General features: G+C 37.5%; 1 protein-coding gene across 1 annotated transcript in view; it reads left to right on the top strand.

Moving 5' to 3' along the window:
* The first annotated feature begins 10,854 nt into the window (after positions 1 to 10,854).
* Positions 10,855 to 23,113, top strand: part of kcnq1.1 (potassium voltage-gated channel, KQT-like subfamily, member 1.1) — a 41,456-nt gene continuing 29,197 nt past the window's right edge. The window contains exons 1-2 of the mRNA XM_067400592.1: positions 10,855 to 11,419; positions 20,635 to 20,725. Coding sequence (XP_067256693.1) covers positions 11,133 to 11,419; positions 20,635 to 20,725 — 378 coding nt within the window. The 5' untranslated portion in view covers positions 10,855 to 11,132. The remainder of the gene's footprint in view (positions 11,420 to 20,634; positions 20,726 to 23,113) is intronic.

The following is a 23,113-nucleotide window of genomic DNA, read 5'->3' as shown; positions in this document are numbered from 1 at the left end:
ATTTTAAAATAGTAAATTTATTTTAACATTGAGAAAATTACACCACAAATAGTGGTGTCCATGAAACAGGCACATTTTCATTCTTTCTGTGCTTAATATTTTCTTTTCCAGTGTGGCACAATCTTTTGGTCTAATTTCACAAGCACACAGGTGAAGGTTCTGTGTATCGTTCTAAAAGTAGAATTTCAAGCCACATTAATCCTCTTTTGTGCTTTTGTTAGTCTTTGTCTCCCTCAGACTCTAGAGACCCAAACCTATATAATTTCATGCCTCTCAATAGCTAAGCCTTCTAAGCAATGATTGTGATCCCAGGCAGAGTGCCATGAATATCTTCTTCTCATCATCTGTGACATGACATAGCTTTGTCAGTGGGAAGTTGTTACACTGGCTGACAGAACTCAGGTTCTGTCTACCAAAATTTGCACCATACTGCTTGGGTTTTCTCCGGGTTGTTGACTGGTTCATCTGCTCCTCTTTGGCATATCTCACAATGAATCTTTCAGATTGAGCTCCACAACTCACTAGAAACCATTCACTGCCACATATCAAGGTTTCAACAAACAGTGCAGCCCTTGTTGTGTTTACTCTGGGGTTTCCTTTCCCCCATTGATATGTCATTTCCTTCATTTAGGGCTGTAGCAAAATAATTAATGCTCTCTAATAAACAGAACAATAGGAAACACAGAGTTTATGATGCAACTGGTTTGCCAAAAATAATTTGCATTTACCACTAGAGAGCATTTTATGCATTAATTAAAGCAGTGTGCATGCTGAAAGATGCCAAAGCTCATCTGGTATTCATCAGAACATGCTTACTTTGGTTTAGAATGCAAAAGGGCATCACAGAGCACACTGTGTCTATTCACTCATCATCAGTGGGCCACTCTGGGGTTTTTTATAATCAAAAATTGAAGCCAGGCATAAATATCAGGACAGCAGGATACTTATTTTGTATATAGTGGCAAGATGTTTCACAGATATTCTCTATGATAAACTATGCAGCTTAATAATGTATATGGCTTAGGCTGGGGAAAAACAATGGCATGTTTTCAATCTAAATGTGTCTAGATACTTTCAGAGGCACGTTCAGATGAGGTCTCCAGAAAGGTAACGAGCATGACAAACTCTGTCATGTGCTAAATGTCACTTCTTGCCCTTATCACAAGATTACCTTGATGGCAAGTTATCTAGACATCAAATTCATGGCTTAGCTCTCACACTTGAAACAGGATCGTGTCATTTTACCCCTCTCAGAAGGTGCAAAAAAGAATCCTTTTTAAATTGCAGCTGGTTTTCATTTTTTAAAAATACAGTTAGAAATCACTGCCACTGACTGATCAAGTGTCTTATTAAAGTAAAATATATATATATATATAAACTGTTTACTTGTGATTTTTTCCTGATTAACTTCAAATAGACATTTGTCATTAATTATGACTGCTGCACCAGTAGGAGGTGTCAAGCGGCTGTTTTAATGACTGACTGTTTAATTAGTGATTAATTCAAAATACTGATTCAGTCAGGGAAAAAAAAAACATGGTCTTTCAAGTCATTGAATCATTCACTTATACGATTTGTTTAGAATTACTGGTTCATTCCGGATTCAGGCATGAAACAAGTGACTTGTGCACAAGTCATTGAATCATCCACTCTTCTTATTCATTCAAAACACTGATTAATTCAGATGGTTAACTCTGCAATGGTTTATTTAGAACTGGTTTAATTGGCAGGGCAAAAACAGACAAAGTAACTAGCAATATTGTGTCTAGAATGTAAGTTTCTCAGTATTAAAGGGGACCTATTATGCCTCTTTTCACAAGATGTAATACAAGTCTCTGGTGTCCCCAGAATGTATCTGTGAAGTTCAAGTTTAAAATACCCCACAGATCATTTATTAAATCTTGTCAAATTTGTCCCTATTTTGGGTGTGAGCAAACACAGGCCGTTTTTGTGTGTCCCTTTAAATACAAATGAGCTGCTGCTCCCGGCCCCCTTTCCAGAAGATGCTTCAGATACTCACAACAACAAAACCGGAGAATCTCACGCAGCTAAAATTTCAGAAATTGTCAGTAGCGGTGTTCAGCCTTACATGTTTGAACCAGAGTCAGACACTGAAGGAGAGACTCAGGAAGAAGTTACAACTTTTAAAATGTAACTGGACATTTCTGAATGGTTAGTGGATAAATTTATGTAGTTGTTGTGGAGTTAAGTTGATTCAACTCATCGAGTAGCATGTACCGTCATGTTAATCTTTTGTGCAAATCCATCATTGAACTGACTCTTGTTTGTGAAGCTGTACAGCATAAAATGATGTGTGCAAATATATAACACTTTACTGAATTTCTTATGTTCATTGGTACATCCAATAACAGAGCATTTGTAATGTTTTTTTGGCACAGACATTGTATATCTCCAGCCGCAGCAGCGAGAAAACAAGTGGCAGACTGGTGCTACTCACTCATGGTCGTATCTATGCTAATAGGGCAGATTGTCTCCAGTCATAGGTAGGGCTTCCCCCTACTCTTTCATAAGAGTAGAGGGAAATCTGGAACCACTCGTTTGGAGAGATAATTTATGGGTATTATATAAAAAAAAAAAGAGTGGGTGGATTTTTACCATTACAGGCTGGTTGTTTACACACACTGTGTTCAAACACCTTATAATTTTATGAATTTTGAATAATATGTCCCCTTTAATCTCTTGTTTTTTTGAACGGTTATTGAGTCATCCATTCTTTGTACCATTTATTCAAACTATTAATGCAAAACATTGATTTACTCAGGAATGAAAAACATGATGGTATTTTAAGTCATTGAATTATTCACTTAACTTGATTTCACTTAGGTACGAAGAAAGTGACTTATGAATGAGTCTCTTCTGATTCGTTCACAACAGAGAATAATTTAGACATCAGTTCTGCTGTGACTATCTGGAACTGTTTTCATTGGTGGAGTTTTATAGAAGGAAAATCACGTTTGTAACATCAGCACAGCCTTGTGATATTGCTTAAATATATTTGACTTTTTTATTCAAAATCTTACAATGAGACAGAACATTGAACAGAACATTTGTCTGACAACATCATTTAGTTCACATGCTTTTGTTAAAATTTAAGGCTTACGACATATGGACATTAAGTGTCCTTTATTGATCCCTGTGGAAAATGTTGGGTAAATGCAAACGATATATATCCTCTTATGGCAATTAACATGCAGTGCTGTAGCATTACATAGATTACAGTCAGAGATATGAATATGTTATCTGTTAATGGTAATGGATTCTTGCATGGGAAAGAGTGACCTTGTTCAGTGTCATTACTTCTGACTGGGGGAACTGCAGGAGTAATATGTGGGGAAGCATGTGAGGAGGAAACAGCATTGTACAGCCTAATAGTAGAAGGCAGGAAGGATTCCCAGTAGTGCTTCTTAGAGCACAGTGCTGGAACAAGCCGACGGCTAAAGGTGCTTCAAGATAGCGGACTGTGGAGAGGGGTATGAAGAATTCTTCATTATGAACTCTAATTTTGTCATCATCCTCTTCTCCACCACTTCCTCACATGAGTATGGGGTATATCTAAACTTCATCACAGTTTGTTTTGGAGGAAACTAAGTGCAAATCTATGTTTCTTCCTTTGCAGATTAGTTTACATGTCATCATATCAGACAGGATACAAAGTGGCTCTTAATTGTTATGCATTACATGTTGTTTATTTTGAATTTCCTGAGGCATAAACAAAATAAAGGCTACATTTGCATGGATCTGGTGATTGATCACCTCTCTGCAAGAATTCCGTCCCCAGCCACATGAGACGTGATGTTTCATTCGTGGAGCCATAAGTCACTTCATGGCATTGCACGATGGCGCCTGTGACAGTAGCGTGAGCTGAGAGCCATACCCCTGATCTGTCTGATACTGGCATATTCAGCAGAGTCGCTGTAGTTCTATGCTGATCCCATTAGTTTAACAGCATGGAATAAAAAGTGTCTTGGAGGGAAAGAGTGACTCACCGACCTATCCTTGCCTCTCCTCAACTATTACTGTGTGATGTAACAAAATGGTGAACCCTTCCAGCTCTCGGGAGGTGAAAAGTCCCATTCATTCTGTCAACATAAATGTGTACTGGTACATATGTGTGTGTGAAATGCCAGCAAAGGAGCAATTAATCATAAACTAACAGAAGATACTTTTACAGTGAGTCTAAACATAGTATCTATGAGATGGTTTTAGAAAAATCTATTGAACCAAATACTGGAAACCATTTAGATAAAGCCTAAAATGGCACAAAGCATAGCAACACAATATGGTGTAATATCTGCAGCAGGTTTAGAGCTTTAACGGAGCTGACATGGAGTAGACGAATACTTTGGTGAACAGAACCCAAGTGCAGTTCATTTACAATATTAAAGATCCAAAACCGTAAAACAAAACAAATTCAATCTTGACATGAAACAAAACAAACTATGAACTTGACAATGAACAATGGCCTGGCACATGGAACACAGAAGCATGGAAACAATATAACAGCAACTTACTACACTATCCAACCAATAGACATGGCAAGAGGGTTTAAATACATGAACAAAGGGAACACATGACTATGACAACCAATAAAACAAGGGAACCAGTGGAATGGAAACAAGGGAACCAATCAACATGAAACACGAACATGGGAAACACATGACAGGATCACATGAGGGGAACAGGGAATCGCATATATTGACCAGGAACTAAGACTAGGCTTGTTCAACTTCATGCAGCACTGTGCAGACCAATCAGCGTCTGACTTGAAGCAGGGCATGCCGGTTAGAAATTTTGTCAGACTTGAGACAGCTCCAACGCCATGTGACTGTGATGTACGCCATCAAAGTGCAGCAGGAGCGATTCAAGATGGCGCAACTTCTCCTGAGTGGCTGCACTGGCTCTGATGATGACATAGCTGTTTCACGATTGGCCGAATTCACCACATGACAACATTCACGCGTGTTTCGTGTTTATTTTAACACCTTCAGTTCCACTAATGCTCATAAATCTGTATTTTTATAACAGTTAAAGCTCTATTCGTATAATCGTAATGTTATATTGTGTCATGTTTATCTAAATAAAACTGATAAAAAAAGTAAACCCCACTAAATTGGTATTTAAATAGTATAGCCTTATGTTGAATATTCTTGTATAAACAGATGCTGAATTAAGCAGTACATAAAGTATAAAATGAAAATGTCTCTGAAAAATCTGTGTATGAGACAAATATTGCATTTATTTCACTCCAACTGAGATACAGTATGCAAACACAGTGCAAGTGTCACTATGGGAAGCAAAAAGTGTCCGGCTTCATGTCTCTGTTTTCAGCTCTTCCCCGACTGCAAGCAGCAACTCTGATGTCGAACACACCTTCTACGTCAGAACGCCGGCTTACACGCATACGTCATGCTGCTCACATGTACAGCGTCGGCCAATACTGATCTTACTGATCAATACTGATCGTTCTGACAAAGAACCTGGAAGCGCTGCACTGTTTACAATGTCAACAGTGTAGGAGATTGACAGGCAAGAAAATAAATTTTTGAATAAAGTTATTTTTGTTTTGTTTTTGTGCACAAAATGTATTCTCGTCGCTTCATAACATTAAAGGATTAGATCACTTTAAAATGAAAATTACCCCATGATTTACTCACCCTCAAGCCATGCAAGGTGTATATGACTGTCTTCAGACTGCCTTCCGTATTCAAATTATGGAAAAAAATGTAACTTACATGTTTTTTCATATGTTGAATCTGAAGACCTAGGATGTAGCGTAAGCGTTTTGAACTGCGAGAGGCATTACACGTTCTTCCTAAGTTGAATATGGAAGGCAGTCTGGCGAAAGCTATATTTTATATATATATGTTTTTTTGTTTTTGTTTTTTTTGCAATGGTCAGAGACACCATGCAGCTTCTTCCCAGGCACTAACTTGTCACCATCTTTTGTGCCTTTTTTCCGAAGTGTACTTTGAACACAGTGACTTGCCAATAAAAAAGCATTTATAAGCCATTAGTCTGGAGATGTATATTGCTTCGACATCATTTGAGAGGTGAGGGTAAAAGCACTTACACTCCATGAGGAGACAGACAAGCAAAGGTGCACTGAAGAGCTATTGTGTTCCAATTCATTGCAGGTGTAAAAACCTTGAACTACATTAGTATTCCTGATGTCAGCAGTGAATCCTCTCTTTTCAATCAGTACCTGTTCAAGGTTTTGTACAGCTTCACGGACTGCCCAAGGGACTTTATCCCGGCCAATCGTTGACACAGTTGACATGAAATGCATTGAAGATCAATGATTCCAGGCATAAAAGGCAGACACTGTTGAATTCCCAAGCAAATATACTTGTTCTTCCCAGGATAGAAGATCTGTTGGTAACCCACCAACTCGATCAAAGATACTCTTGGGCATTCATTAGTTATAACACAACCTCTTTATCTCATGAAGATGTTTTCATCATTCACTTCCGGCCCATTCCAGTTGTTTCAATCCAGCACTGTGGATAAAAATATCTAGTGATTTTTTTTCTTCTTCTCACTTCACTGAGCAGGAGCTCAACGCAGCCAGCTTTACCTTAGACTCCCGCAGAACACAGCCATCCACACACACCCACACTTACAAAGTCGTGCAAAGTGAGGGGTTTAATCCCTCAGGGTGTGACGGAGTGAAGTGAGGTAACTGCGCTTGAGGGTTGGCAATGGTTAATTTAGTGTAGCAGAGAATCGACAGAGTCTACTCAGTTAGAGAGAAGCACTTTTCTAGGCAATACATAAAAACAAGTTATCAAAAGCTACTTCAGCTGTAATGAATTTGAGCTCTGCAGGGCTCAATCAATAGGCACCCCAATAGGTGCTTTATGATACAGTTCATTGTATGGTTGGTGCTCAAAAGCATCGCATTAAATCCACCATATAAAGAAAGTGTTCATGACATTTCACCAGCCAGTTCTTTTCTTCAGCAGGGAGTCATAGGTAGCTCTAGCGTCTAATCCAAACATCAAAACAAACCACATAAAAGACAAAAATAGTCATTCTTCCCTGTCTCTCAAGCAAAATGGATCATTATAGATCCATATTCTGCCATTTACATCCAATACCTCTGTTTAGCTCCATTAGAGGGCTCTGTGGAGGATCCAAGAAGTAGATGTGCCTAATTAAAGCTTACAGCCTGTGTTGAAGTCATGCTTGCAAGCAAAGGGAATTGCATCGCCATTCTAGCTAAGATTACTGATGTTCGGTCTTTGGGGTCAAAAAGTAGGTCAGGAAAAGTAACTATAAAAAGTTCAGAATGTAACAAATTGGTGAAAAATTTAGTAAAATAACATCTTGCTGCTGAGAGATGAGACAATTATGTAATGGTTTTTGCTAAGAACGTCTAGGGAGAAGGTTGTGATGACAAGGCTTGTGAAGCGATTTATTCACAGTGAGGAGTGTGCCACGTTTGACAAATAACATTATATGTGCCTTGATTTTTCACAGTGCTGTCAAACACAAGTCATATAAACACTTCTAAAAATGAACATTAACAGGTTACTCTTGCAGACCTGTTTTTCCAAAGCATTCTGGGAATAAGGCATGAGGTGAATAACAAAAGTATGTTAGTAGGCCTAACCCATTTATGAATGTTCATTTCTTACTGTTCCATACGAGAAATGTCCAGGATGACCTCATCAATCTAGGCTCTGGAAACTGGGCTGAATTTCAGATGAAGGATATAGCATTTAGGATCTTTTTTGTTTATTGCTAGATTTTTAGTAACCTATGAAGGCATATTCTGTTTTCAGTGATGCCACTCTGTCATAATCTATTCATTTTAATCAACTAGGTGTCAATTCAAAGAGAGCTTTATCAAGCCAGTGGAAGATCAGAATTGTAAGATCTGATCATGTTTTGCTGTTTTGACAAGGGAGAGAAGAGAGGTCAGCGAAAATGCTGCTCCCTGCTGTACATTGCAGAATACTGCAGCTGAATTTAAAAACAGTTTATGCCACATTCAGAAAGATCTTAATTTAATGACACTACGGGGATTGCAAACTTGAATGTGCTTAAATAAATAAAATGGAATTTCCATCATATGGTATCAAAGGGGGTGTTTACACGACACCGCTTTCTATTAAAAACGTAAAACTTTTCATTTTACATCACAACAGTGTTTTGGGAGCCTGAACATGCAAACATTTGAAAACGGGTGTCAAAGTGCACTTTTGAAAACCAATACGTTGTACTCTCTGTGTAAACTACAAAAATGTGAATTTGTGAAAACGGTGATGTCCAGCATATTATGTGTTCAGTCTATAGGTGTGTACTGTAGTGTTTCTTTATAAGTGATGTCGCCAAATACTGGTCTTGCAGTATGATACAGCGTTTTAGGCGTTTTCACGGATCCGTGTGAACGGGGATCATTTTGACAATGGTGTCGTCTGCACACGAAAAATGCAAAGAAAATCTTTTCTGTTTTTAGTACATCGTTGTTGTGTAAACATGCCCTAAAACTGGCTTTACATATCTTATTACTTTTTCAACAACTGCCTGCATGGGATAACAGGAAACAGTAATATGTTTCCTCACAGCAGAGGTGTAAGGACTACCTGAAAACCATACTTGAGTAAAAGTACAGATACTTTACAGCAAAAATGACTCCATTATGAGCTACAAGTCACCAATTCCTATTTACAACTTAAATAAAAGTTTTAGAGTATCTGAAGTTTTAGAGTATCAGTACTTAAGTATTTTATACTGAATTTAGGCTCAAATATGCACTAGTCCTCAACACCAAGAGACATACCAGTGAAAAACAAGTAACAGCTGATTTGTGAGGAGAGCAATCACGTTTTTTTTTTTTCTAAAATCAAAATTAAATTGAACATCCCAATATTGCAATAAATCAAGGTCGACACAACAGCCTTATCTACAAACACGCAAGTCTCAGTTAAGCTCAAGTGCTCAAAAAGGGCATAAGTAAGCCAATGGCCTTCAAAAACATCTCTTCAATATAACAAATAATTAAAGTAACGTTAAGGAAAATGAAATAGTCAAAGCACTGGACGTCATCAGCCTTATCACCAACTGCAGCCATGTCCTCATCTCGTATATAAAACACCTGTGATTCAGCAACCACCTGCTAAACCACTGGCATTTGCAAAAGGGCAAAACGCAAAAGGTTATAATACCTTCAATGCCCTGTAGATGGTGATAGCACTTCTTTTGTAGCAGATATAAACTGACGCAAAGAAAGTTAGGTGCCATGCAAAATGTAACAAGTAATTGCATTACTCATCACAAATATATTGGAGTGCATACTTATTCATAAATGTAGTCAAGTACAGAGTAAAAGTTGCTAATATCTTTTATACTCAGTCAAACTAAAAGTAGCCAAAAAGATGGCTCATACCACTGCCTCACAATCATTATTTTACAACTCTGAAAAAGCACTACAGAGATTCTTCAATAGCATCAACAGGAACTAAATAATTAAGTTCTCTGACCTTATAGCAAGTCTGGTCATTGTCTGCAGTGCTGAAAGTATTTGAGGATAAGCTACACTATGCTCAGATGATCTCTGCCTTCATCTCTCTCTGGCCTATCTTAATATCTACTTGACAACAGTATCTGTCATCACTTCACTGCCACATGACAGTATTTGAAACCTGCATCTCAGTGAATCAATACCTTCCTGACATCTCAAGGGTGAGGGAGCCATTCAAGGTCATGCTGAATGAAACTGCACCTTCACCTTTGTCTAAACATAAATGCCTGCTAACTTTTTTTTTATCAACTTGTTTTTTATGTGCATCTGGCTTTCATTTATTTCAGTAATACAAGTTTTGACTCTATACTGACTTCTGTATGAATGTATGAACTTTGCTACTATCTGCTTTTATAAGAACACATTTTTATTAGTAGTAAGAAACTCAGTTAAAGGTGCTAAAGAGGATCTTTTCGTCGACTGAGAAACCAAAGACTGTTAGTGAGTTTTTGAAATGAGCGCATGCGTAAGAACAACCCCCCTCCTTCACAGCTCATTTCGAGGGAACGCCTCCCAAAACTCACGCACGAGTATTGGAACACGAGTGTTTACCACCGGCATTCGCTGGGTCGGGTTATTGAATTCATTATGTCGGACTCACCGCAGGTAACTCATAATCTGCAGTTGTTACTCCTGTCTCCGGACAAAAACATTGCGTGCAGCGCCTGTGGAGTCGGAAAGTTACTGGAGCGTGCAGCCGCGCTCGTCTCTCACAAGGAACGTCACGGCAGTGATTGACAAGCCAGAGGGCCAATCGTTTATGCGATGATCGCGTAAACTATTGGCTGATGTTTTTAAGGCCCTACCTCGTGCACAGATGATGTATAGGCCTATTAATATTACTAAGTGCACCTAATAAATAGTCTTTTATCAGTTACTAAAGACAGTTTCAAGTAATATTGCAAAAATATTACAAAACATCCTCTTTAGCACCTTTAATTGCATGACACATCTGGTAATTTGATGTCAACATGTTGCTGCCCATGAGAGGGCGACCCACTCCATCTAGAATCTAGATTATTACAACCCTTTACTCTAGAAGTATAATTAATATTCATATGATAATATTATGGCCCGGAGTTTAGATTAAGCCATGAGTAGACCTAAGTTTAATTATAGCGTAATATTTATATTTAAGATTAACATTCAACTAATATTTTTATTCCATTGAATTCAATCTACAGAAACGCACTAGAATACTACATACACTATATTGATATTGAGCATAATCCCTGTTTACCTTTGTTGGCGATGGCATGTGCTTCCTGGTACGTCACTCACCGTTGAGTTATGAGTATTTATGCATGTGGTAGACAGAGTCAAGTGCCGCTGCTGATGGGCTGCCTCAGTCGTTATGCTGCCTACTGCTCTGCCTGCTGCACTTCCCTCTCAGATGCTGCTGTTCATCCTGAAACACGAATGAAGCGATGCAAAAAGTGTTTTTAACCTTTTCTGAGCGCAGGAGAAGAGAGGAATAAAAACAACCTAAACCAATTCATCTGTTACTGTTGCCGTCACACCGAAAGTTGATATAGTTTTGAGTTGGGTGTGAGATCAGGCGTGAAAGTATTTTCCCAGTAGCAGCATGACCTCTCCTCCTCACAGTACAGCGACAGAGCCTTCATGGACTATTGGACCTGCAGAACTGGAGACGAACGAAACTCTGCATATGCGAAATTACAGTGTGGGGTTTGGAGGAGCGTCTGCGGAGCAGGCAGTAATCACTCACCGCCGGGCATCTCACCTCCATCCCCGCATGTCCGTGTACAGCGCCACCCGTCCCACACTCTCTAGGTCCTTCTTTCAAGGACGAGTATATAATTTCTTGGAGAGACCATCAGGCTGGAAATGCTTTGTGTATCATTTTACAGTGTGAGTATTTTTTCTGATTGTTATAGAGAATGAGAAATAGTCTACACCGCCATGCCATCTTTTTCTATTAAACAATAGGCCTAATTATGTTTAAAATAATTTTATTGTTGCAGGAGTCACTTAAGTAAATGTTTGATAATAGTTATTGTTTTTTTGCATGAAATAATCCCTTCAGTGCAGCACTTCAGCATACGGAAACTACATTATTTTATCAATAGCAATGACAGTAAATAATTAATTCATTGCAACATAATTAATTGCATTCATTTTCAACATAAAACTCATAAGTAATGTTTTTTTTATGAAGGTTTTAAATATGAATCTACTAGTTTATTAAGTAAAAACTACAGAAAATTATACCCTGTATATTAAGGTAGGCCTATATGATTTATTAAGTTATCAAGGGGTCTATGAAAATCACTTTATTTACATGGTTTTACTTTTGTTTCAGTAATACGCGTAGCATATATGAGTTATGTCTATAGAAAAAGAAGTGCATGGCTTAGAAAGTGAAGTGGTTGTGGTCCTGAACTAATGACATGACATTGCATGAGTAGCCTACTCATTACATGAATACTCATGAGGTGATAAGCACTCACACACAGACCTCAACACTTGGTACATGAAACACAGCAAGTTCCTGTACCTCTAACAGTAGGGCATGATGCTGACAATGCAGAGATTATGGATTCAATTCCCAGGAAATGCATGAATTGACACAAAAGATGTACTTTAAATGCAATATAAGTTGCTTTTAAGAAGGCAACACATGGCAAGTGGTCAAACAATGCAACCATATTAATTAATCATGCCCTGGTGCATGCTGTGAAGAGGGCAAATGGATCTAAACCATTTTATTTAAAAAATAAATGTGCATTGCTCTAACTAACTTACAATTCTTGTTGGTTTGACTTAACCTGGATTTGCAACAAGTCTGAGAGTTATCTCCTTGTCCCAATTCTCTCTAAGCCTATATGTACTACACTTTAGAAAAAAGCAGAAAGTCAATAAAATGAAAAACCAATCAGATTATGTTGTATTATAAAAGCAGTTGTATTATTTGAGATGCATTAGTTGAGCTTGAGCTTCTGTTATAATTTTGTAATAGTAAGTCAATTTAAAAAAATGACTCAAAAATCAATCTTTACTTGTTGCTAGTATTACTTGATCTAAGAATCATTATTACATTGTAACATATAAAAAGGATGCTTTGCAGCAGAATGTGGCTGTTTTGTAATTCTCAAAATGACTTAACTCATTGGACATTTCATGGTCTATATCTGTAGCAGGAGAGGAGGTGATAGCGGGCAGCTAAACTTGGCTGCAGAGGTGACTGTTCAGCAGGGGCCCTGTGGGTTTGGTAACCCTGTGACTCAGTGGTGTTGGGCAGAGATGCCAAGAGAACATGGGAATCTGAGTGCGAGGGTGTCAGATGCTGCATCACTGTATAAAAACGGTAAACTTCACTAATCGTGGATCATTTGACTGATACTTGTTTTAATGTGTTTCTAAGAATGATGAGCATGAGGCTGAGGGTTGGAGGTTAGTCTGTAATTAACTGGTGGCTTGTCATGTAGCACATGCGATTTATTCAAAGTGATTTATGGTGTACTAATATTGTGATGGACCCTATGGAGCAAATTGAGGTTAATTGCCTCGCTTAAGGGCACAACTGGAATCTCCAGGCTCCTCAGTGCATAATTCATCCCCACCTGTTGCCTTGCTAGCGTAGAGCCTTGAGCACCAGTCGACCACTTGACCACACTGTTAGCTGCAGCAGGAAATTGAGGAGTCTCGTCTGAATACGGAAGCGTTATGGAAGCGTGAGTGTAGAAGGCAGGGTATGTTAGCCAAGAATGTGCACATGCTTATCACTGCTTCAAAGGCTGCAAAGCCATGGGGGAATGAAAGGCACTTATCGTCAAAGTGTGACCCAGCATGTGCACATGCTTTTGGAAAAACTAGTATTTGTGTTCTGTACATTTTTATTGTTATCTGGCTAGCAATGTACGTTCGTAAATGAAATGTCTGTCTGTCAAGTGGCTTTTAAGAAGGCAACACATGGAAAGTGGTCAAACAAAGCAACCATTTTAATTAATCATGCCCTAGTGCATGCTGTGAAGAGGGCAAATGGATCTAAACCATTTTATTTAAACTAAAAATTTGCATTACTCTAACTAACTTACAATTCTTTTTGGTTTGACCTAACCTGGATTCGCAAGAAGTCTGAGAGTTATCTCCTTATCCCAATTCTCTCTAAGCCTTGCTTCCCTATACAGTCAAACCAAAATTTATTCAGACACCTTGAACATTTCATTCATTAATAGAGTTTATTCACTTTAGTTTTTTAAAAAAGGTAATAAAATATGACAAGATAGCAGAGTTAAACTGTGTCAGAAAAAAATAATCTTAATTATGTCAGAAAACACTAAAGCAAAACATGGTCAGGTCAAAGTGTCTGATTAATTTTTGGTTCCAAATTGTTATTAGTTTTATTGGTAATCCACTGTATGAAGAATTTTTGGGTATAATATGTCAGTTTACTTTCATTTTCTATCCTCACTTACATAAATGAACTATATTGTCCTGTACCCACTAGTAAAAAATATATAAAAAACATCAAAAATGTCTAAATAATTTTTGTCTATCTATCTATCTATCTATCTATCTATCTATCTATCTATCTATCTATCTATCTATCTATCTATCTATCTATCTATCTATCTATCTATCTATCTATCTATCTATCTATCTATCTATCTATCTGTCCGTCTATCTATCTATCTATCTGTCGGTCTATCTACCTGTCTATCAGTCTGTCTGTCCGTCCGTCTGTCTGTCTACCTGTCTGTCTGTCCGTCCATCTATCCATTCATACATCTATCTTTCTATCTGTCCATCCATCTGTTTTTCTGTCTCTCTGTCTGTCTATCTATCTATCCATCTTTCTGCCTGTCCATCCATCCATCCATCTATCCATCCATCATACATCCATCCATCTTTCTATCTGTCCGTCCTTCCGTCTGTCTGTCTCTCCACTGGTCTTTCTGTCCATCAGTCCATCCATCCATCTTTCTATATATCTGTCCATCCGTCCATCTGTTGGTCTGTCCGTCCGTCCATCCATCCATCCATCCATCTTTCTATCTGTCCGTTCGTCTGTCTGTCTATCTATCTATCCATTTGTCTGTCTGCCTGTCCATCCATTCATCCATCCATCTTTCTATCTGTCCATCCATCCATCTGTCCAACTTTCTATCGTCCACCTGTCTGTCTGTCTGTCTATCTTTCCATCTGCCTGTCTGCCTGCCTGTTTGTCCGTTCATCCATCCATCAGTTGGACAGACAGACCACTACTACAGCTACATGTGTCCATCCATCTTTCTATCTGTCTGTCCGTCCATCCATCCGTTTGTCGGTCTGTCCGTCCGTCCATCCATCCATCCATCCATCCATCCATCCATCCATCCATTCATCTTTCTATATATCTGTCCGTCCGCCTATCTGTCTGTCTATCTATCCATCTGTCTGTCTGCCTGTCCATCCATCCATCCATCCATCCATTTATCCAACTTTCTATCTATCCATCTGTCTGTCTGCCTGTCCATCCATCCATCCATCCATCCATCCATCCATTTATCCAACTTTCTATCTGTCCATCTGTCTGTCTTTCTGTCTATCTTTCCATCTGCCTGTCTGCCTGCCTGTTTGTCCGTTCATCCATCCATCAGTTGGACAGACAGACCACTACTACAGCTACATGTGTCCATCCATCTTTCTATCTGTCCGTCCGTCCATCCATCCGTTTGTCGGTCTGTCTGTCCATCCATCCATCCATCCATCCATCCATCCATCCATCCATCCATCCATCCATCCATCCATCCATCCATCCATCCATCCATCCATCTATCCATCCATCCATCCATTCATCTTTCTATCTATCTGTCCGTCCGCCTATCTGTCTGTCTATCTATCCATCTGTCTGTCTGCCTGTCCATCCATTCATTCACCCATCCATCCATTTATCCAGCTTTCTATCTATCCATCTGTCTGCCTGTCCATCCATCCATCCATCCAACTTTCTATCTGTCCATCTGTCTGTCTGTCTGTCTATCTTTCCATCTGCCTGTCTGCCTGCCTGTCTGTCCGTTCATCCATCCATCCACAGACAGACTACTACTACAGCTACATGTGTCCATCCATCCATCCATCTCTATTTCAAACCGTAAACTTCAAGGCTTTTTAAACAATTTCAAAACGTTAAAACAAGGCTTTATTTATCTTGACAAACTTTAATTTTCTGGTTAAAAATTACAGCTATTTCTTTGAATTTCAATTCAAGAATTCCTGTAGCTCAAACAGCAGAGCATGGTCATGGGTTCGATAAAATGGGTTTGATATCCCTTTAATGCAATATAAGTTATTTTAGATAAAAGTGTCTATCTAAAACAAGTATCTAACCCAATAAATAAGATGTAATGTTCATTTTAACTCAACTTCCTTGCACTCAAATTCGAATTGCAATTCTGCATCCTGTTTGCTTAAAATTAAATTATACTGGAACTGAATTGGCATTTAAAAGGCATTCTGAATTTGATTCTGAACAGTGCACAATGCCAGTAAATACTAATTTGCAGACCACCACAGCTATATACCTGAGACACCAGTAAAGAGGCAAATATTTAAAACCGCTGGTTAAATATTATAAACTTCAGAGATTTCTGCAGGTATCAATAGTTAAAATAGCCTGATGCAAATTTAATACTGTTTAGCTCCACTCCTCAAAATACTATTTCTCATTGCACTGATTATTTTTTTGTTGATTTTACCACTAATTGCTGTTAGCAACACAGTCGTTTGCTGTGTTTATTATCCCTGACTAACCGCTGTGGACTGGCAGATCAATTATTTGTTGCATGGTACGGTAGCCTGTGGCATCTGTATTGACATGTAACTTCTCGACTGCTTGCGGCAGGTTCAAGGTCATTCAGCAGTAATGATTACATAATAAGATAGATATTTGTCAGGCAGCCATCTTACCCCAAGGCTATGTGTGTATGTTTACTTACAACTCTGGCCCCTCCCTCTGAATTTGTGTTGACAGGCAACAGCTGGACACTGTTTGTCTGGCAGCTGGGTTTCATACCTCTTGGTGTTTCATTTTTATTGTTAAAGCAGTCAGACTGATGAATTATTGAGCTAATAGAGCAGTTGTAATTTGTTAAGCATAACTGCCAAAAACAAACACGGGGAAATAGCAGTTGCTGCGTATTAGTGCAGTTCAGAGAAGATTAAAACACATTTTTAATTACAAGATTAAATGTATTCCTAATTAAATCAATAGACAACTTTCACATCCGATGTACCAAAAAAAAAAATTAAATTAAAAATAAACAACAACAAATAGCTGTTTTGTCTTCTCCTTCATATGCGGTTGTAAATTATGGTTCATAAGTAAAACAAATCAATATAGAGGTTTAAAGCATATGAGAATATTCTATTTGCATAGTTGTCTGTGAACAAACTCTGTGAAAGAACATTTTCTTTTGTCTCAGAAGTTTGTGGGTTTAGACTGAGAGTAAACATGATGACCTTGCTGTTATGTGCTTAATCTACAGTACTGTAGATTCTGCAGGGGTTTAGAAATCAATCTGCACCCTTTATAGAATGTATTTTTTGGCATGTTCTGATTTCTTCTAACAGACTAGTCTGTGAATCTGAGAAAAGATACCCTAAACTGATTTCCTAAACTGACATGTCCAGGCTGATTACAGTTTTTTACAATCGCTACATTTCTCAATACTTAGGTCACTTTTTCAGAACTCTTTACACAGTTCTCCTAACCAACTTTCATCTTGGCACAGCAGTTAATTTCACATTCAAAATGCACTAAATCTACCAAAACACTTTATACATGTCTCAAATCAACTCATTCTTCCAGAACACTAGCAAAGGTTTTCACCCAGCAAACACGCTTTGTCACTTAAAACATCGACCTAAAAACATTAACATCAGTTAGCAATATACAATGTTTTTGTTTTTAAAATTTCATAACAAAACAAGAATGACACTCTCTACTGCTTATAATTCACTGCAGTTTATGTTATATGGTCCATGTTTACATTACAGAACAAAATTATTCCTAAGTTTCCCCTTTTGAGTTGATGGTAATGAAATTGAAAGACTAATGCTTGTGTAGGTGTTCAGTTTCATCTAATTGTTTTGATAGGATTTGATTTTTTTAGATTCAGAATATATTTCATAACTATATTACTGTAGAAATGTAGCAAATTGCTATCTTATTCAGTTTTGTATTACAGTTTTTTACAATCACTTTGCTACTATTTTCAGAACCTTGATGTCATTTTTCACAACTCTATACACAAAACTCACAACCAATGATCAAAATGCATATTTTTCAAAACTCTAACCCTTTTCTCAATTGCTTGGATACAATACACATAAAATTTAGATCATTTGTTCATTCAACAATAATCACATGTTCAATATGACACAACTTAACATCAAATTACTACTATTTCAAAAGGCAATTCACACATTACATTTCAAATGAGTGTCTATTCATTTCCTTACAATGATCTAACTATCAATTGATATAACTGCTCAAAATGATAAGTAACCGTTGCATTACACTTAATACAGAGTTGTATGGAAACAGAAAAATAATCTTCCATATTTACTGTAAATCATGAAAGTTTCAGGTTAATGAGATTCATTGTCACCAATTAGCGTGGAGCATGAACCAATTAGACTACAATATCCATGGATGTAGCCCAATATTTTATCATAATGCTTCATCAGACACTGTGTCTATGGCCCCAAATACTGTACCACCTTCTCACACTGCAAAAAATGCTCTTCTAACTTAGAGTTTTTGTCTTGTTTCTAGTCATTTATTTTTGCTTTGATTCAAATAAACCTATGTTGTGATTGTACTGTAGTGTTTTGCATCAATATGTTACAAACTTTGTTCAATGATTACACTGTGTTTGTAGTATTTTCTCTACTACTGCAGTACTTTTACAGAGATGTATTTTACTATACATGTAGTACCATAATGAAACCTGTATCACCTATTTTGTTCTACAATATTTAATGATTGTAAGAACAATGACGCAGTGAAACTATCGGTTGCTTGTGTTTGGGTGATCTATAGTTATGTTTCAGTGGTATTTCACAGTAAATTTGTGTTTTGAACCATTGATTGTGCAAGTGCAAGATTTCTTTAAAGATGTGAATGCACAATGCTATGTTTTGAACACTAGACAGCCTGTGTTACAAGTGATAACCGTTTTGAGTTTTGTGTCTAGAGTTTTGAAAAATGACATCAAGGTTCTGAAAATAGTAGCAAAGTGATTGTAAAAAACTGTATGTTATTGTTTTGAACACAAGTTTAACAGTTTTGAAAACAGTATGTAAGCATGTGCAAATTGGCCTGTACGTACAAAGAGTTTTGGCAGTTGTTGTGTCTGAGTGAGAAAAGAATTAATGAAATTTGAGAGATGTAGTCATTGAATGCATTTTGTGCCAAAGCAATGATAATTGATCCTCAGTTTAGCCCACATAGACTTCTGTTGTGCTCACTGTGTGAAGAGTTTTGCAAAAGTGACCTAAGTATTGAGAAATGTGTCCTAGCGTCTGTAAAAAACTGTAATAAAGAAAGGGTAACACTTTAGTTTAGGGTCCATTTCTTACTATTAGCTCGTTGCTTATTAGCATGCATAATGCAAGGTTTTGGCTCTTTATTAGTAGTTTTAAAGTACATATTAATGCTTTATTCTGCATGACCATATACTACATCCGTTAATCCTACTTAACCTACTAACTATTAATAAGCAGTAATTAGTTGTTTTCTGAGGCAAAAGTCATAGTTAATAGTTAATAGTGAGAATTGGACCCTCTACTAAAGTGTGACTAAAGAAATTTCTATTTAAACACACACACACACACACACACTGCTGTACAAACTGTATATTCTATCCCCTGACCCTAAACCTACTCCTTAACCTACCCATCACAGAAGACTTTCTTCATTTCAACATTACAAAACATCACTTAGTATGATTTATAAGCTGTTTTCCTCATGGGGACCAAAAAATGTCACCAAAAGGACAAGGATTTCAGATATTGACATCTTTCTGGAGACATTTTGTCCCCATAATGTAGGGTTTACTACCAGGACTGTGCCATGTTGCCCATTACAGAATTGAGTATAAAATCTGCTACTTGTTTTTAAATCTTTGAATAATCTAGCTCCCTCCTATCTGACTAACCTACTTCACCTCTACACTCCTGTGAGTGGACTAAGATCGGAGGGAAAATTACTCCTAAAGATCCCCAGAACCTGTCTGAAGACAAGGGGTAGTCGAGCTTTTGAAGTGGCTGGCCCCACACAATCTTCCAAACTCTATTAGAATGGCTTCCAGTTTATCTGAGTTTAAATCATGCCTTAACTCATCTTTTCTCCCTTGCAATTTGTATGTAATATGTAGGTATTTGAGTATATGCATGTGTATGTATTGTGTATATGTGTGTGTGTGTGTATATATATATATATATATATATATATATATATATATATATATATATATATATATATATATATATATATATATATATATATACATATGTATAATGTGTGTGTGTGTATGTGTGTGTGTCTGTGTATATTTCTCTGCCTTTTGTTCTTTGTCTTTGAACTGTTTCTTGTTTATTTTATGTACACTCCTCCTCTAATTGTTGTACAGCACTTTGGTCGGCCTCTGGCCGTTTTTAAATGTGCTTTAGAAATAAACCGAACTTGAACTTGACTGCACACACACACACACACACACACACACACACACACACACACACACACACATCTGGTTCACTATCCTTGTAGGGACTCTCCATAGGCGTAATGGTTTTTATACTGTACAAACTGTATATTCTATCCCCCTACACTACCCCTACCCCTAAGCCTACCCATCACAGAAAACGTTGGTATTTTTACATTTTCAAAAAATAACTTAGTATGTTTATTAATCCATTTCCCCCATGGGGACTGCTGGCTGGTTCCCACAATGTAGGTGATCTCAGGTTTTACTGTCCTTGTGGGGACTATTTGGTCCAGTGTAATATAAACCTGTACATACACACACACATTTTATTGTTTAAATGTTAAACTGACATATCTTCCTTTCCCTCTGCAGATTCCTCATTGTGCTTTCTTGCCTGATCCTCAGTGTGCTGTCCACCATTGATGAGTATCAAACACTGGCAAATAAAACACTATTCTGGGTGGTGAGTCTCACTGCTTTAGGCTTACAGCGTGTTAAATATTTTTGAATGAAACTAAAATATTGTGCTGCTTATTAAGGTGTATAATACCTGGTGGCCTTGGACAATTGATTCAAATGTCTCTGTTCCCTGACCTGTAAACAGGCAACATAAGTAGCAAACAGGTATATTGCATTAGAACATATTGACAATTTTGAATTGACATATGGCATTGAGGCTCTTTTTGACACAAAAGTGAGCTATTGTTTTTGAGGATGATATAGATTTTATGTTCACATTTAGCATGGCCTCTTGTGTAGCTCATTGTGTTCTCCATAGTGTTCGCTGCCCTTGGTTTTGTCCAGCAGAGGGCAGCAGTTCATAATTTTTCATGTTCCATTTGATACAGTGGCTTTACATTTTTTGGTTACATAGCCTACTTCTTTGAAACTAGAACGACTTTTGCCCCCCATCTAATGTAGGAAAAAGGAACACTCACATTATTTATGTGTATTTATTTAGCAGTTTTTTTTTTGTTTTTTTTAAATGTCTCAGAGATGGGGGGGGAAACTAAATTTAACACAATGGAACCAATAATATTAGCAGTGGTTAATGATTTAATTGCTGTTTTGTTTTAATAATGAAAAATATATATACTTCATGCTCTAAAAAGTGCCCTATATTCCAGGTCTTCTAAAATCATATGTTTTGAGGACGAGTTGCTATTCACTGATAATCTTGCTCTCTGCCATTTGAAACTGGCCATTCAACTCCATTAGAAGGAGAAAGGGGAGATGAAATTGCATATATAGCAGATTTAAATGTGCAAAAGTGAGTACAATTTGGGAATTTGGGCAGCCCTACCACTACCACTGCCTTGATGAATTCAAAGCCTGATAACCCTCTCGGCAAACAGACACTGCAAAGTCTATATCACACAAGCAGCTCAATTCACAGAAGATGAAGCTGTTCTGTTGTCTAGAAAGGCAGCTTGAGTTGGCATTCTTAAATCATTCTGTTTACTTTGTTCAATAATCCATAGCAGTGTTTCTGGTAATCATTAATTGCTTTAAGTCTTGTTAGCGCATCTGAGGCTTTATTTTGATCAATATTCAGATGACAGTCTGTTCAGTAATTGATGTGCTCGCTGAAGCATTTTCTCCTGACAGAGGCTATGTTAAATATGAACATAATCAATACCATCCTCTAAAACAATAGCTAGCTTTTGCGTCAAAGGTCTAGAGCCTCAATGCCATATGTGCAGATTAGTCAATGTTATGCTGCCTGTTTACAGGCCAAGGAACAGAGACAAAAGATAATCATTGTCTAAGGCTGGCAGAAACAGGAGAAAGAGAGGGATAGAGATTATAATGTGGTGACTGCATGTCAGAGGTCAAGCCGACCACCGGCTAATGGGATTAAATCTATGCTTCATGTTCATTAGATGATGCCTCGCATCACAAGTTAATTCTGCAGAGTCTAGGGCTCGATGCAGAAAAGCCCCTTTTGGATTAGCTTTCCAGCTACAGCCGCCCTGAGCTTAACCAAGCTTACAACAGGTGTTGTCTATTGTGTGTTAAGGACAATCATCAAAAATCAAATAGCATGCTTTTAGCATGGGTAGATACTACAGTCACTTGAGGGAGAAGGATGTTCTCACAGGAAGTAGAACACTTGTTTTAAGGGCTGAAACCTTCCTTTAGACCCAATCACCATGTCGTCCCTCCCCCCCTCGTTCACACCCTATTTTAATGAGGAACAGCCCTCTACATTGCGTCTCACAGCTGTTGAGGCAAACAAAGCAGACTTGCCCCTTTCTACATCTTTTCAGGACAGTTAAACTGCTCGCTTAGCCATTATCAAAAGTTCTTTACAGCGCATAGATGTTTATGGGTCACAGATATATAAGAGTGTCCATTACAAAAAATACAGAATACAGTTCCATCATTAATGAATAACTATACAGGATCAAATGAGGAACTCAATTCATACATTCTAGTAACTACTATTAACTAACAAGAAACTGATGAACTAATAATAGTGCTTATATGTTGAATGAGGTAGTTCATCAATATCTACTATTTTTTTCATACCTACTAAGAACTGTATACAGGTTCATAATTAATGTGAAAAATGCATAATGTATCATTAATTCTAAACTGAAGATCATGGTAACACACCAGTAATGACACAAGCATTACCAAATCCTTCAGAAGGAATTACTACACTGTAACACCGAACAGTGAAATGAATTAAATGAAATTAGTTTGTTTCACTCAAATAATAATGAAAGTTCATTGTACTTAATAGAAAAAAGTAGCGTGAACTCAAAATTTCATTGTAGTAAGCTGAACTTAATATGATTGAGTTGCAGCAGATTACTATATGTATAAAGAAAATAAATGTAACTTT

Source organism: Chanodichthys erythropterus, chromosome 11 (assembly GCF_024489055.1).
Source record: "Chanodichthys erythropterus isolate Z2021 chromosome 11, ASM2448905v1, whole genome shotgun sequence".
Taxonomy (NCBI): Eukaryota; Metazoa; Chordata; class Actinopteri; order Cypriniformes; family Xenocyprididae; genus Chanodichthys; species Chanodichthys erythropterus.
This window is presented reverse-complemented; position numbering and strand designations above follow the sequence as displayed.